Source organism: Aquarana catesbeiana, linkage group LG13 (assembly GCF_042186555.1).
Source record: "Aquarana catesbeiana isolate 2022-GZ linkage group LG13, ASM4218655v1, whole genome shotgun sequence".
In the NCBI taxonomy this organism is placed as follows: Eukaryota; Metazoa; Chordata; class Amphibia; order Anura; family Ranidae; genus Aquarana; species Aquarana catesbeiana.
In genome coordinates this window covers 70417102-70433081 of record NC_133336.1, presented here as the reverse complement: position 1 = coordinate 70433081, position 15980 = coordinate 70417102, and the positions used below count along the sequence as shown (strand labels likewise).

The 15980-nt window shown below is 40.4% G+C and overlaps 1 protein-coding gene across 1 annotated transcript in view; it reads right to left on the bottom strand.

Moving 5' to 3' along the window:
- Nucleotides 1-1934: 1934 nt before the first annotated feature.
- Nucleotides 1935-15980, bottom strand: part of NAA30 (N-alpha-acetyltransferase 30, NatC catalytic subunit) — a 40169-nt gene continuing 26123 nt past the window's right edge. The window contains exons 3-4 of the mRNA XM_073609880.1: nucleotides 10176-10231; nucleotides 1935-7342 (exon numbers count right to left, since the gene is read on the bottom strand). Coding sequence (XP_073465981.1) covers nucleotides 7205-7342; nucleotides 10176-10231 — 194 coding nt within the window. The 3' untranslated portion in view covers nucleotides 1935-7204. The remainder of the gene's footprint in view (nucleotides 7343-10175; nucleotides 10232-15980) is intronic.

Sequence of the window (15980 nt, the reverse complement as noted above, 5' to 3'; positions counted from 1 at the left end):
GTTGTCCTATTCCCCATCCGTCCGGCCTGCCTGCCTGTACAGGCGGTCTGTTTCCACCCGATTGCCCCATAGAGAGCAGGACTGTGTTCATTCTGCAGAGCAGACCACAGACCTGTCATTTCCACTTGAGATTTCTCCCCCCCTTCTGAGCAAGCGGATTCTATTTATCAGAGGTGCCCATGTGAAAGGGGCCTTGGGGAATCAATACCCCTGTAAGGTTTTTCTACTATTGGGGGGTTACGTGTCCATGTTGCTGCAGGAGAGAGTTTCCCTCACTCCCTTTCTGACAAATTTGTCAACAAATCAAATCTCTCAAACAGGGACCCAGACGGCAGTCAAACAGACAGGATCTGTAACAGCTCCCACTTCATCTAAAAACTAGACAAGAAAGAAAGAAAAAAAAAAAAAGCTACAAAAATCACCAAAGACGGATGGACATACTTTTCTTCCTTAAAATATGGCGGATTTGGAATTGGGGGGGGGGGGGGGGACTGGACTTGACAACATGATAAAATACTTGTCTGTACCCTCCCATATTGTACTGCTCTACTAACAAAATAGGGAGAGGTTCAAGTTGTGTCAAAGAAGCCTGATTTTTCTCTCACTCAGCTATGACAAAGTTAAAGTAGTATTAAACCAAAAAACTACATTTTAAAATTGATTTTTACCAGGGGATCCTATCAGTAACACTTCCTGGCTTAGGATGTCTCTGCTCTGGATGGAAGAGTAACAGATACACCCCTGGACAGCATCTCTGTCAGTCTGGGAAGAAGGCAGTGTTAGATGCACTAGCAGATTTCAATTGACTTAAAATTAGACAAACTCCAGCTAACACTTTAGGCCTCATTCACATGGGCAATGATGCCTATTAGTATGAACGGGCCTTTTTTTAAAATTTTTTATTTTTGCAGCATCCAACAGACAGGTGCTGCATGCAGGCACCCTTACAGGATGCAGCAGCTGCACAGGCAAAGCTGCTGGTCCTAATGTGACAGACACGTGGCCTTAACGCAGACAGTGTGTGCGTTCCAGGATGCTCATCCGCAAGCCTGTCACATTAAGACCAGCCACGTTCCTCTAAAAGCACCTGGAAGTTGAGACACAGCAAAAACATCCCAATCACGCTAACAGACATCATCACCCATGTGAACAAGGCTTTAAGCCCCTTTCACATAACCATTCCAAACAGATCTGCCTGCCAGTTTTTCAGGCAGACCTGAGCAAACAGTCTATTCACCCCTATGGACCAGTGGGCATAAACAGACTTCTTTCTTTCCAAACACCTACCTCCGATCCGGTCCTCTAAAAACCAAATGGAAGGGGATCCGTTCCCGTTCCGATTGGATCGGAAGTAAATGGACAGCAGAGGCGGTTTACACCCAACTGCCCATAGAGCAGATCGGGCTTGAACAGTGTCCATTCTGCAGATACTGAGCGGACATGGATGCTCTGATCAGCAGGGTATAAGCTTCCCCTGCTGATCAAAACAGAATGCGTCCATGTGAAAGGGGCCTTAAAGAAGAGTTCTAGGCTATTCCTTACAATGCTTAACTCTGTTCCCTACCCTGGAGAAGGCAGATGCCTATAGTTACCTATGCTGAGGGCAGTCTGGTCGCGTCATGCAATTTACTTCCAGCTGTGGCGTGAGGGGAGAAGAGGGACAGCCACAATAGATGCCCCATATCAAGTCTATGGGTGACACCACTGCACAGGCATTTCAGCCGTTGTTGGTAATCTCTCCTTTCCCCTGAAGCCGGCTACTAGAGAGATTACGCAATCAGACAGCTCCTTTCACAGGGTAGTGCATATAAAATTTAGTAAAGGGGGGGGGGGTGTGTGTCAGGACAGATTTAGGCATATTTAGCAAAAGCCTGGACTTCCCACTTTAAGCAGGTAGAGCAACAGCTTTTTTTTTTCTTTTTTTTTGGGGGGGGGGGGGGGGGGGGGGGCTTGGGTGAAGATAAAGGTTTCACATGAATAAAAGCTGACCACTGTAAGCTCACCTGTCAGTGCTAAAATTTTCATCCCTCCAAACCAAAAATAACTGACTTACTGGCAGGATCACCAGGCAGAAATACAGCCTGATGAAATAAAACTAATGCAGCCACCATATCTAAGGAACTGGTAATCTGCATTAGAAGACATTTTGAATGAATATATAGCTTTTGAGTATAATACAGCTTTCATGAAGAGATGAAAGTTTGTTTTTTTTTTTTTGTTTTTATAAAAACAACCTTGTCATTTAGCTAAAGAAAGTGGCATTTTCTTAAAAACAAGAGCTATTCTATCCATTTTCAGTAGCCTGTGTCTCCTACCTCCCCTTCATTACAGCACTGCAGCCTCCACCAAACTCCAGTATTAGACATTTCCAGGCTTCCATACAGACCATAAACCACAGCAGGACAAAGCCAGCGGTGAAGGAGTCAGAAGGATGGAACCAGAGAGGATTGGGAGACATAGCCAGGCACACTCAAAAGTGATGCATTCTGGTCAGAATTGAAGGTAGGGGACATGGGGCACCAGCAAAGTGAGTACAATAACTCCTCCATTTCAGAGAGCTGCATACATTTTATTTGCTAAAGCTAGAGTGCAAAATCAGTCTCACTTCTGCAGAGAAACCAATCAGCTTCTAACCTCAGCTTGTTCAATTAAGCTTTAAAAGTAAAACCTGGAAGCCGATTGGTTTCTATGCAAAAGAGTCAGATTTTGCACTCTACAGCTTTAGTAAATAAACCCCAAAGTGACTAACATACACTATGTATGCACCATATAAAAAGCTATAAATACAGAGATAGGAACGGTTTTACAAGACAAACAATCGGCAATCCTGTTCATCCAAGCACCTCTGTAACTTCACACTCTGCCATTGCAGGTTAACAGTTTGGTCACCAATCCTAGACAAGGTAGTATTATCCCACAGGTGAGGTTACCACTCCCTCCTGACAGGAATCGCTCAGTGTCAGACTGACAGCACTGTGCAACGTAGTGAAGCCCGACTAGCCAAGCTCAGTGTGGTCTTTCAGTCCAAGTCCTGCTAGGATGGGATTTATAGAAAACTAATCCAAAAGGATTTAACTAGTTATACTAGCTGTGATTAAAAACTACATACTAAAGTGAAACCAAAGTTAAAGATTTGAGCAGTTTTTTTTGCAGGAGACACATTATGCCTCTTTTTTTTTTTTAAAAAGCAAAGCCCCACAACCCTTACCTGCCTGCAGCTTTCTTTTGAATGTACACTCAAGCTGCATATGCACAGCTCAGCATACGTTCTCAGCACAGTGCCAGGATGAATGACTCTTGTGCACATGCATGGGAGTCGCATCATTACCGCTGGCCAATCAGAAGGTAGAAAACACGAGACCCTGAAGAAGCCTCAGGAGATGACATCAGCACCCGGTGAGAGATCATCAACGGTTGCATCATTGGAACTCAGGCGAGCGCTCTTTAGGTCCGCTTTAAAGAAAGTACAATAATACCAGGGAAGAAAGATGGGACTTTACGGTGCTCGTTATCTCAGGAATTAAGACAAGAAAAATAGAATTAAAGATTTTTTTTTTTTATTAGTTTTCAAAAGATAACAAGGCATTTCATTAACGCTCAAAGCATTAAAAACAAGAAGGAACATTGTTTATGCCAGACACAAATCAGCCTCCAAACCCCCCCCTTGACAAACAATACCATAAAAATGATATATAGCATTATAGAGACAATTACAAATCCATATAAAGACTGGTGGGTATCTATGCGTTTCGCTTTTATAGCTTCATCAGGAGAATTATTGTGTCTCAGCATATGGAACATGGCAGTTTCTTTTCATGGGGAAACACCCAGAGTGTGTTATGAGGTTTGACAGTTGTGAATTTATGTATGGTAGGGCTGAGGACACACTTCTGTGTATTTGGGCCCCGCTGCATACCAGGACAGGCAATTACCTGATGCGTGCCCTATCCTCTCTATGAATGTCAACATATGAGGATTACCTGGTGTCGTTTGCCTGGTTCGAATTGAGCCCCCTATTCAATCCTTTGTGCTGATTAGGAGTTTTTCTACACCGATATATGCAGAGACACAATTCTCCTGATGAAGCTATAACAGCGCAACACATAGAGATACCGTAGTTGCCTCGACCCACCAGTCTTTGAAATGACTGAAAAATTGGAAAAACTATCATAGTCAGCACAAAGGATTGAATGCGGACTCAAGCAGAACCAGGTAAATGACACCAGGTAATCGTCATAGGTTTACATACATAGAAGAAAGGGCACCGCACCAGATAATTACCCGTCCTAGTATGCAGCAGGACCCAAAATACAAAGATGTGTGTCTTCAGTCCTATCATAAAGTCACAAGTAGCTGGGACAGTCAAGTCTCATAACACTCCGGGTGTTTCCCCATCAAAAGAAACTGCCATATGCCAAGACACAGTAATTCTCCTGATGAAACTATAACAGCAAAACACGTAGAGATACCGCAGTCTTTATATGGGATTTGTAATCATCTCTATGATGCTATACATCATTTTTTGGTATAGTTATGTCAAGGATTCTTTGAGGCGGATGTGTGTCTAGTACAAGCTATTTTTCTTAATGTTTTTCTTTGGTCTTTAAAGTGGTTGTAAAACGTGCTCTGAAGGTTCGGCTTACAGTTCAGGAGTGAGGTCAACACAGCTCCTACCACTCAGCGCCAGAGCCCGCGAACCTGGAAGAAACACTTGGGAAAAGATGTCGGTCATCTTTGTGAGCGGGAGCCGCTGAAAGGGCATTGTTCTATGGCATTTCATAATGTGCTAGTAATGCAATGCAAACTAGCACATTATGCTATTGTCGGACAGGGTTTTGTTTTCAATTCAGTGGTTTACAACCGTTTAATTAAATGCCTTTTTATATTTTGTAAACTAATACTTTCAATTATATTTTTCTTGTCCAATTCCTGAGATTAAGCACCATAAAGCCCCATCCTGCTATAGGGAGGTGGGGCTCTATTCATCTCCCAATGCCCATTTGATTCCTATTCCGCTTTAAAGAATGTATAACACCCATAACTGCATTATAGTGTGGCCAGTTAAGTTTTAAAACAGGCACAGAAAGGATTTTTTTTGTTTTGTTTAAATTATAAAACAGCATCTCCGAGACATTTTTTTTTTTTTTTTTTTTTTTTTAAATCAAACACACCACACGTCCTTTAAAAATCCAGGACATTACAGCACTAGTAAAAAAAAAAAAAAAAACGCAAACTTATAAAGTGAACATCCCAAGTGATTGTACTCTGTCAGCAAGGTGTGAAATGATTGTATTCCATGATTTATTCAAGACACTAACATACAGTACAAACTTTGTTGTCGACAAGTCAACCAAAGCTGGACACACAACAAGCCAAAAAAAAAAAAAAAGAAAAAAAACCTCCAAAAACTTTATTTTTCTTTCAAAACGGTAAAAGCCAAATACACCCTGGAACCCTCAGACTGTAGCACACCATAGAAAAAAGCTCCAGAGGTTTGAAAATGAAAATGCCAATTTACTCATGTGCATAATTTTGTGGGCTGATATAAAAGGAGTTATTTCTCATAACCAAATAAGCTCCTATTAAAACGGATATTTACTTGCCAGTTCTTCTAATGAGGAAAAAGGAATGGGAATAATTCTATGAAGATTTAAGTCGCACACAAAGAAATATTACAAACTTGTATTGGGAAATTTTCACATTTCATATAATAAAAAAAAAAAAAAAAAATTTAATAGAAAATTGTAATACAGCAGTAAGGCCAATGTAACAATTATCTAAAGACTGATAGGAATTAATTCCATAAAGTTATTTTTGCCACAGGAGGATCTATATGTACAAATACTACAAAACGGACTTAAAAAGGGAAAAATCGGTCAAAGCGTAGGACCTGTGCGATTAGGCGATCTAAAGCCACCATTCTCCAACCTATGTGACATACTAGTTGTGGCCAAATCTCCTGCCCTGCATACAGTAACTGAGTCCAGCAAAAGATGCGTTTAAAGCCCAATCACAAAGAAAAAAAAAAAAAAAAATAAAAGTTTTACTTTAACAGATTCCCATCAAGAGAGGATTAAACTTTTTTTCCCCAAAAATTGTTCATGCACAATAGGACTGGAAACCCTTTACCAGTAAAGATTTCCCACCTTAAAAAATTAAATGTGTTTAGCTGCATTATTATCTTTAATTTATTTCCTAGATCAAGTATCTTAGAGGCTTTAGAGGATTTTGGAACAGGATACAAAAAAAAAAAAAAATATATATATGACGAGAATTATTTAAAAGTAAGAGAAATATAGTAGAGCTTTAGTTTGTTTTAAATAAAATCATACCAATTTACAATATTTTCTTTAAAATCCCTCACTCCTAAAGAAAAGTGCATTTGGAACCAGCATAGATTTATTAAGGTTTCCGTTTTAGCAGCTAATGATCAAATTACCAAGATAGCTTACACTTTCTCAATGCAATAAAAGGAAAAAAAAAATTAAAGTCAAAAAGGACAAGGAAAAAAAAAAAAATCAAAATATAATTTGAAATAATTTACTTCTAGAATTTTAAATAAAAGCAAAATATGAATTTCCTTTGTGGACGCAAAGAAAGATTACATCATGGTAAGCATGCATTTTACCGGAGGGGGAAGGAAACACTTTTTTGCTTATTTTACTTTTTTCTTCTTACAGGCACTGTCAGACTTAACACCCCTTATTTTAAACACATTTAGAATTTTTCTTCTCCAATTATATGAGGTACCAAGATTTAAAGAATTGAAAAATTCAAAAAAATAAAACCAAAAATGTTCTCTTTTCCAACCCTTTTCTCAGTAAACTATGGCAAGGTTTGTATGCAACATTAGCAATTATATATCATCACTTACAATGGCTGCTGTATTTTCTTCCCCCCTCCCCCACAAGACTTTAAGATTACAGTTCTCACATAGGTTCTCTGATAAAATGTTCATTTTGTTTTAATATAACACAGTCAGTAGATTTGCAAATGAATGAATATGTCTTGGCTAGCAACTGGCACCAAATTAAAGTTCTTCTTGATGTTTAATCGAACGGTTCGGCTTGAATTCAGGACACGCGCCATGCCTTAGTGCAACAAATATGTGCGACACGCAAAACAGATTATTGACAGGACAGCTGCATGGAAGTAAGGTCCTGAATGAGTGACGGCTGGGGATTTGTTCCTCGATGCTTCTGTCTTAACGTAGCCACAGTTTAAGACGCAGTGCATCAACTCCATTTAAATAGTATCTGAATAGGCGTTTATCCCGCACAAAACCAAGATTTTCATAAAGTTTCAAAGCAGACTTGTTTGTTATTTCTGTTTCCAGGACAACCTGTTTTAAAATAAGAAAGCAGGCAATCAGAACACACTTGAGAGGAAAAAAAAAAAAAAAAAAGAATTCAGCCAACGTTTAAGACATTGCCCACTAAAACAACTCTGACTTTACCCTGTGCTGAGAACCTGCAAGATGCAGCTCTAAAGCCTATAAAGATTTAGCTTAACTAACCCCCCCATTATACTTACATTTTACCGGCAGTCTTCTGGCCAGCCCACTGAGGTTATGGGACCACCCGCTTCTCCTCGGCTTGCAGTGGGTGGACCTTCCTTCTGGACAGCGCCATGCTGTCCAAAAGTACCGAGCCCATGCTGCAGTGATGAAATGCTTTGGGCTCTCAGAAGATAGGCTGGATGAGGCTTGGCTGTTTTTATTTATTAGCTGGTGTCACAGTCAGAATCTATGTAAAGGCCTGTGCCCACGGACATTTATTTACGTTGAAAAAGTTTCGCATTCCTATGGGAAGTCTATGAGGTTGCAAAACCTCAAGGCAGGTTAAAAAGGAGGTCAGCTGTAGTTTATATACACACACACACTCTCACATTAATGCTGCACGATTCCGGCTAAAATGAGAATCACGATTTTTTTTTTTTGCTGCGTAGAAGATGGATCACGATTCTCGCGGCGTAACATCTTTCACATTAAACAAAAAAAATTGGGCTAATGCCCCGTACACACGGTCGGATTTTCCGATGGAAAATGTCCGATCGGAGCGTGTTGTCGGAAATTCCGACCGTGTGTGGGCTCCATCGGACATTTTCCATCGGATTTTCCGACACACAAAGTTGGAGAGCAGGAGATAAAATTTTCCGACAACAAAATCCGTTGTCGGAAATTCCGATCGTGTGTACACAAATCCGACGGACAAAGTGCCACGCATGCTCAGAATAAATAAAGAGATGAAAGCTATTGGCCACTGCCCCGTTTATAGTCCCGACGTACGTGTTTTATGTCACCGCGTTCAGAACGATCGGATTTTCCATTCCTATTAGAATGGTTCCATTGTACAGAACGGAACGCGACTTGTCAGGTGGCTGAGTTGCCTGACAAGTCGTCCCAGTGTGAACCGGCTCTAAGTGAGCAGAGAAGTCTCTACACATTACATGAAAGCATCGGGAAACTCTGCAATAGAGATTGTGAGGGGGGTTGAATTGAGATCACGATTTTTTAATGATTAATTGTGCAGCTCTAACATACATACACACACACACACACACACACACACACACACACCGCAGTCTTGAAGTGGTCAATACATCTACCTGAACAACATGAAAGATCACTGGGGTTCGGCACCCTTTTTTTTTTTTTTTACAGAAATTAACTAGCAAGGCCTAACTAAATAGTAAGGAAAAACTTATAAACACAATTAAACAAATGTCACTGTAAAAATATAAATGTAGCCTATCTTAAAGTGGAGTTCCACCCAAAAGTGGAACTTCCACTTTTTGGATCCCCCCCCCCCCCCCTCCGGTGTCACAATTGGCACCTTTCAGGGGTGAGGAGGGAGAGGATACCTGTCTAATACAGGTATTTGCTCCCACTTCCTGGCCTAGATCACCGCGGCGCCCTACGCCACTTCCGGCGCCTACACTGTCCTCCCCCGCTGTATTTTGGGAGACACACAGGTCCCAGAACACAGCAGGGACCAGACGCTCAGTGCGACTCGCACATGCACAGTAGGGAACCAGGAAGTGAAGCCACACGGCTTCACTTCCTTATTCCCTTACAGAGGATGGCGGCGGCGGCAGCAGCCAAGAGCCGATGGACGGATTGGCTTCAGGTGCCGACACCGCGGGCTTCCTGGACAGGGTGAGTGTCCATATATTAAAAGTCAGCAGCTGCAGTATTTGTAGCTGCTGGCTTTTAATATTTTTTTTTCCCGACGGACCTCTGCTTCAAAAAGGAGGACAGTGTCAATAGGGCAGTGGACGATGTCAGTCAGTAGGGCAGTGGATGGTGCCAGTAGTTTTATTATGCAATTTTTTAAAATGTATTTTTACAACTTTTTTTAAAAGAAATTTTACAATATTTTTTGGGAGCCCTGTTGGGGGGGGCTTTGATGAAAGACAGAGAAAGGGACTGAGGACAGATTTCCCAGTCCCTTTTTTCTGCAGCCTTAGCTGCAAGTGACTGATGATTTGGATTTTACCACCACCCATATCCTGGTGCTTGCCCTGTCCACAGTAGTGTCCTCTGCCCCCCTTCACATTTACCCCTACAACAGTGCCCGCTGCCCCCAAATCAATGTCCGCTGCTTCTTTGACATCCATCCCTCACCACACACACACACACACACACACACACACACAGTGCCCTCATTCCCACCCCTAGCAATGTCCTCTGCTCCTTTGACAACCCCCCCCCCCCCAATAGCGCTCTCTACCCCCTATAGCAACGTCCTCTGCTCCTTTGACATTCCCCCCCACAGCAATGTCTTCTGCTGCTTTGAAATGCCAACTGCCCCCCCCCCTCCCCATAGTGCCCTCTGCCCCCCCATAGCAATGACCTTTGCTGCTTTGAAGTCCCCCTCTGCCCCTTTACCTTACCCCCCTTCCCAGTCATGCATATATACAGCAGTGCAAAACCGCTTACTTCTACCTACATTAAGTAAACACAGGAGGCTGAACATCTCTGGACAGGGGACGGGAGCACGAGCTGCCAGAGTTACATTTCCAAAAAACCAAGCTGGTGACTTGTTGCTAGGTATCCCCTAAAGCTGATGACAGATCAGAAGAGCCCCTCCACTGGTCTAATCACTCAATTCACAAATATTTAGTAACAATAACATGGTCAATATAAAACCAAACTAGTCAGAGATGGGTCTTACCTCATCGCAATCCCCTTCAACCATGGCATAAATAGCTTTCTTAACCAAATTTGTACCTGAAATAATGAAAGGAAAAAATGTAGTTAATCTTGACTATGAAGTCAAAAGTAGATTTTATATATTAGAAGGCTTCCACCATCCTGCTGTCAACTTTCAGTGGATCAATGACAGATAACACAACACTGACAGAAGCTTGTTTTTATTCATCTTTGCTGGAGTTTAACCCACTGAACACATGTTCACAAAATGGCTGATGAACACCTATCAGCCGTATACGAGCAAAATGCCAGTTCAGTAAGTGAACAATGAGATCTGATCATTATTCATATAAAAAAATAAATAATAATAATAATAATAATAATAATATATATTTTAACATTAAAAAGTTTTAATACAGAAATGTTGGCCTTCTGAAAAGGATGTCCATTTTCAGTATAGTATGCACTCAATACCTAGTCGGGGCTCCTTTTGTAGGAAATACTGCATCCATGCGGTGTGGCATGGAGGTGGTATGGAAGCCCAGGTTGCTTTGATAGTGGCCTTCAATTCATCTGCATTGTTGGGTTTGGTGTCTCATCTTCCTATTAACAATACCCCACAGATTCTCTATGGGATTAAGGTTAGGCGAGTTTGCTGGCCAATCAAGCACAGCGATACCATAATTAAGTCAGGTATTGATATATTTGGCAGTGTGGGCAGGTGCCAAGTCCTGCTGGAAAATGAAAACAGCATCTCCATAAAGCTGGTCATCAGAGGGAAGCATGAATAGCTCTAGAATTTTCTGCTTGAGGGCTTCGCTGACTTTGGACTTGATAAAATACAGTGGACCAACACCATCAGATGACATGGATCCCTAAATCATCATTGACTGTGGAAAATGTTGCATTTCATTTGGAAAGCAACGTCCCAGAGTCTGGAGGAAGAGTGGAGAGGCACAGAGTCCAAGTTGTATGTGGTCCAATACCTGGTTTAATGATCATGGTATCACTGTGCTCGATTGGCCAGCAAACACCTAAACCCCATAGAGAAACTGTGGGGTATTGTCAAAAGGAAAGATGAGACACCAGGCCCAACAATGCAGACAAGATGAAGGCTACTATCAAAGCAACCTGGACTTCCATAACACCTCAGCAGTGCCTTGATGCAGTAATTCATGCAAAAGGAGCCCCAACCAAATATTGTTATAGCACATACTATACTGTACATGGACATTACTTTTCAGTAAGCCAACATTTCTGTTTAATTGGTCTAATGCAATAATCAAATTTTTGGGGGGTTTTCACTAGCTGTAAGCCATAATCCTCAAAATTAAAAGAAGCGCTTGAAATGTATCACTGTGTGTAACGAATCTATATAAAAATAGATGAGTTTCTTATTTGCCCTTATACTCGAACCCATGGCCCAATACATCAGAACAAACCAAACTATAACTGGCATTGAAGTAGGAGGTATTACACACAAATTATGTATATTTGCAGACGATATATTACTTTTTCTATCATCACCACAGGTCTCTGGTCCTAACTTAATACCAGCTCTTGATGGATTTGCAGCCCTATCCGGCCTTATGATTAATCATAAGAAATGCCTAGTGCTTAATATTTCACTCACAAACATGGAATTGATCCCGGCTAGGGCAGCACTCCCATTCACATGGGCAGAAAAATCAATCCCATATCTTGGAATTCATTTAACAGCATCTCATTCTGACTTATTCTCAACCAATTATCCTCCTGTATTAAGACAGATCACAAATCTAATAAAACAATGGTCGCAACTTCCTTTATCCTGGATAGGGAAGATTAATGCAATCAAAATGACTATTCTACCCAAATTGCTTTATCTATTCAGAGTCCTCCCTATTTTTTGAGAATAGTACAAAAAAGAGCAACTTCGTTTATATGGGGCTCTTCTAAACCACGTATACCTATACACACACTACATCTTCCCAAAAATAAAGGAGGCCTGGGATACCCTAATTTTACTAACTACTACAGAGCAGCACATTTGGCCAGTCTGACCAAATACCATGCAAAACAGGAAATCCCATTATGGGTATTTATAGAGGCTTCAGAAAATGACCCTCTATTAATATCAAATTTATTATGGCTTGATCCTAAAGACCGCTTTAAAATTCATAATCCCATAACTAAACACTTCTTATCTCTCTGGGATAAACTAAAACCCAAATATCAGTTACAATCTCCACACAATCCTCTCCTTTCTTTTATCAGAAATCCGGCCTTTTATCCGGCATGGATCTACCCAAATTCTTTTAAAGCTTGGACAACATCAGGCATTCAGACACTAAATGACTTCATAGTATCTAAATCATTCCTTTCATTCCCATCGCTTAGAGAAAAATATGATCTACCAAACTCTGAGATATTTAGATATCTCCAAATCAAAAATTTCTATACACCATTCCTAAAGGGGGATACACCATTATCCCAATTATCCATTTTTGAATCAATCTGTACAAAAGATCCATTTGCTAAAGGTACAATTTCATCACTTTATAATCAATTATATGGAGTAGCAAATCTTAATAGACCCTCTTACGTTCAGAGGTGGGAGGAGGACCTGGGACGAACTTTAGAAGACACGGGCTGGTCTAATATATGGCTCACATCTAAGTCATCTTCACCCAACATCTTAGCACTGGAGACAAATTATAAAGTCCTAACTCGCTGGTACCTTGTACCCGCTAGAGTGGCAAAATATTCACCTAATACCTCAACTCTTTGTTTGAGGATGCCCAGAAATAGGCACATATTTACACATATGGTGGACGTGCCCAGTAATCCAAACCTTCTGGAAGGAAGTCTTCGTGATTGCATCTAAAATATTTAAAAAAATAATACAACCAGATCCATATTTAACTTTACTTAATCTAAAACCGGAATGGTTAACACTCTCTCAATTCAAACTTATGATCCAACTAATAACGGCTGCAAAACAAACAGTGGCCAAGGCATGGAAATCTCCTGCATTGGTACTAGCAGCAACAATTCACAGAATGAATAATACAATGTCCCATGCTAAGATGGTAGCCATCGATCAAAATCAAATTCCAAAATTTGAAAAACTTTGGCATCCTTGGATAAAACAACAGTTCCTGTCAAACTTCAATGACTCTGTCCTGTTGCCATGGTAACAGATTAAATGACTTACAGAGACACCCATTCTAAGGCTTCAAAGAGAACTAAAAAGAATAATAAACTGACGAGCGGGACAACCTTGTGGACCATACCTCTTCCTTTCAACCCTTTTTCTTCTCTTTCCTTTTCTCCACCTTACGATTAAAAGCTCATTATCAGAATTTATTTGACCTATATACACTCTACTTGTAAACAATATGTATAGTAGGTATAAATCATTTAAATACCTACAAAAGTAACTAAGGAAATGATATATATATCTTTAATTTAGGTTTACGTGAACCCAATGTTTAATATTTGAAATTTCATGATATTTACCTATATAAACCCTACTGTAAAACAATGAGCTTACTTTATAGATCCTTGTAAACTTACTTTATGTATCTTTATAACATTGTATACTCAATAAACTTCTTTTGACAAGGAAAATAGATGAGTTTCACTTGTTGAATTGAATTACTGAAATAAATTAACTTTGAGGATATTCTAATTTTACGAGATGCAAACATACAGTCTATACAGCGCTCACAGTGGGTGCAACTGTTAAGGAAAGTAATTATTTGTTTTGTCCAGCTTGGTTCAACTATTTTTTAGTGACATAAACCTGGACTTAGGCTTTAAACTGTGACTGCCTGAGTTTTACATCATATTGCACCAGACTTAGCTTGCATAGCCAAAATAGAGTAGGAATGGTTAAAACCTGTCAGTTTTTTGTGTGTGTTCCGTTGGGGGACATTTTCATTTTTTTTCTGGTGTCAGATGTCAGAGGAAGTAAGGAAATCCTAACAAAATGAGGGGAATTCCAATCTTGGGACCCTCACTTATTTCCCAGCACTTTGTTTCTGTGATAATTAGCACCAGGACAAAAGGATACATTTTTTTCCCAGAAAGGAAACAAACAGCAATTAAACACCTGAAAGCAGTTCTAACCATTCTTCAATAACTAAAACTAGGGGAAAAAAAACAAAAAACAAAAACAAAAAACTTTTGGCTATACATACAGTATAAACAATCTCTGCAATAAATACTGGGCAATGGGGATGCATGGAATGTTGGTGCAGTGTTGTCTCAGTCTGTCAGTTAATTTACTAAAGGAATACAGCAAGTTCACTTTGTAAAGAGTATTTTTACCTTGCACTACATAATATCCCGTTTCCTTTACATGTGGTTGGGTATTAAAAAGTGAACACAGCTTTACCCCATTTACAAAGCTTAGCAAACATAAAACATTACAACATAAACATTCCATTTGCCTCTACTCCCTTAGGTTCACACTAGATTGCAGGAAAGGCACGTTTACTACCCTGTGTTCAAAACGCACTGCCTTTGCGATTCACTGTGAGTGCCAATACATTATTAACGGCACCCCAAATGCAGAACAGAAAATGCAGCCTGTTTGCCGGCACCAGATTGCATCATACCACAATATAATGCGGTTTGGTGTGGCATGTTTTTCAAAAGTAGGGTGTGCACTATGAGTTCCAGAACGATTTGCAGCCCATTCAAAATAATGGGCTGCAAATACCCATTGTGGGAGAACATGCAGAAATCGCACAGAACGTGGGCTGCGTTCCTGCGCAATTCTGCTGTGAATTGGCCCTTGGTGTTGACAATTTCTCAGTCTCAGGTAGAGCTCCTTGTAAAATAAACCCTTGTAAGTTGTTGGTGTTTGATGGTGGCAAAGTTGGATGAAGACTATCATCTATTGGTTGGGGGACATGGCCTGGAAGCAGAAACATTTCTGTCAGAGACACAGACAGATGTACTTTGAAGCAGGGGCGAGTTCTAGGCTCATTTTGCTATACTTAATACAGCTAGCTTCCCTCCCCCCACTGCTGAAGACAGAGGAATGCGTTGCCATGTTCATGAAGCAAATGCTGTGGCCTCATAGTCCAACAAACCATTCAAAATGTGCAAACTTGTCCGATGCATATGCACAGTAAAGGCTTATTCACACCACAACGTGTGTTAATTGCACCCCACCATACATATTGTGTTTATAACAGATGGCAGGCAAAACAGAACTTGTGTGCTGAAGTGCACCGTCTGACTTCTGTGTGTTAAACGTCTATTTAAAATGAATGGGGGGACTTAATCCAAACATCTCAGAGCACAATATGCAATTACACTGATAAATAGTGACAACTGAGATTGTGTATACTACAGCTCATCACTGCTCCATCGCTATTCCTTCAATTTCTGGGCATCTAATGTCTCCCACTCTGGAGAGAAGTGCCATTATTTTAATCCCTTCATGCCTAAGGGTAAGAAAAATCTAAATGCCCAAGCACAAATTTTGCAACTTTGACATGTGTTAGTAAAACAGTACATATGGTCACAACTACCAGGTGGATTATATCTTGTTTTTTTTCCAAGACAAATTTGGCTTTTTTTTGTGGTAAATGGTAAACTGACATCTCCTGATTTTTATTTTTTACTATCAAAGGAAAACTGGCCCAAAAAAAAAAAACCACAGCATCATACTTTTCTCAATTTAGCTGTATATTTCCTGCCATTATCATAATTTACCACCAAAGAACAACCTAAAATAAATTCTCTGGCTCCTGGCAATTGCAGCATGACCTGGAATTGACAGTGCTGGGTCCCGATTGCTGAGGAGAGCCCGGTCTCTGTGCTGGGCGCA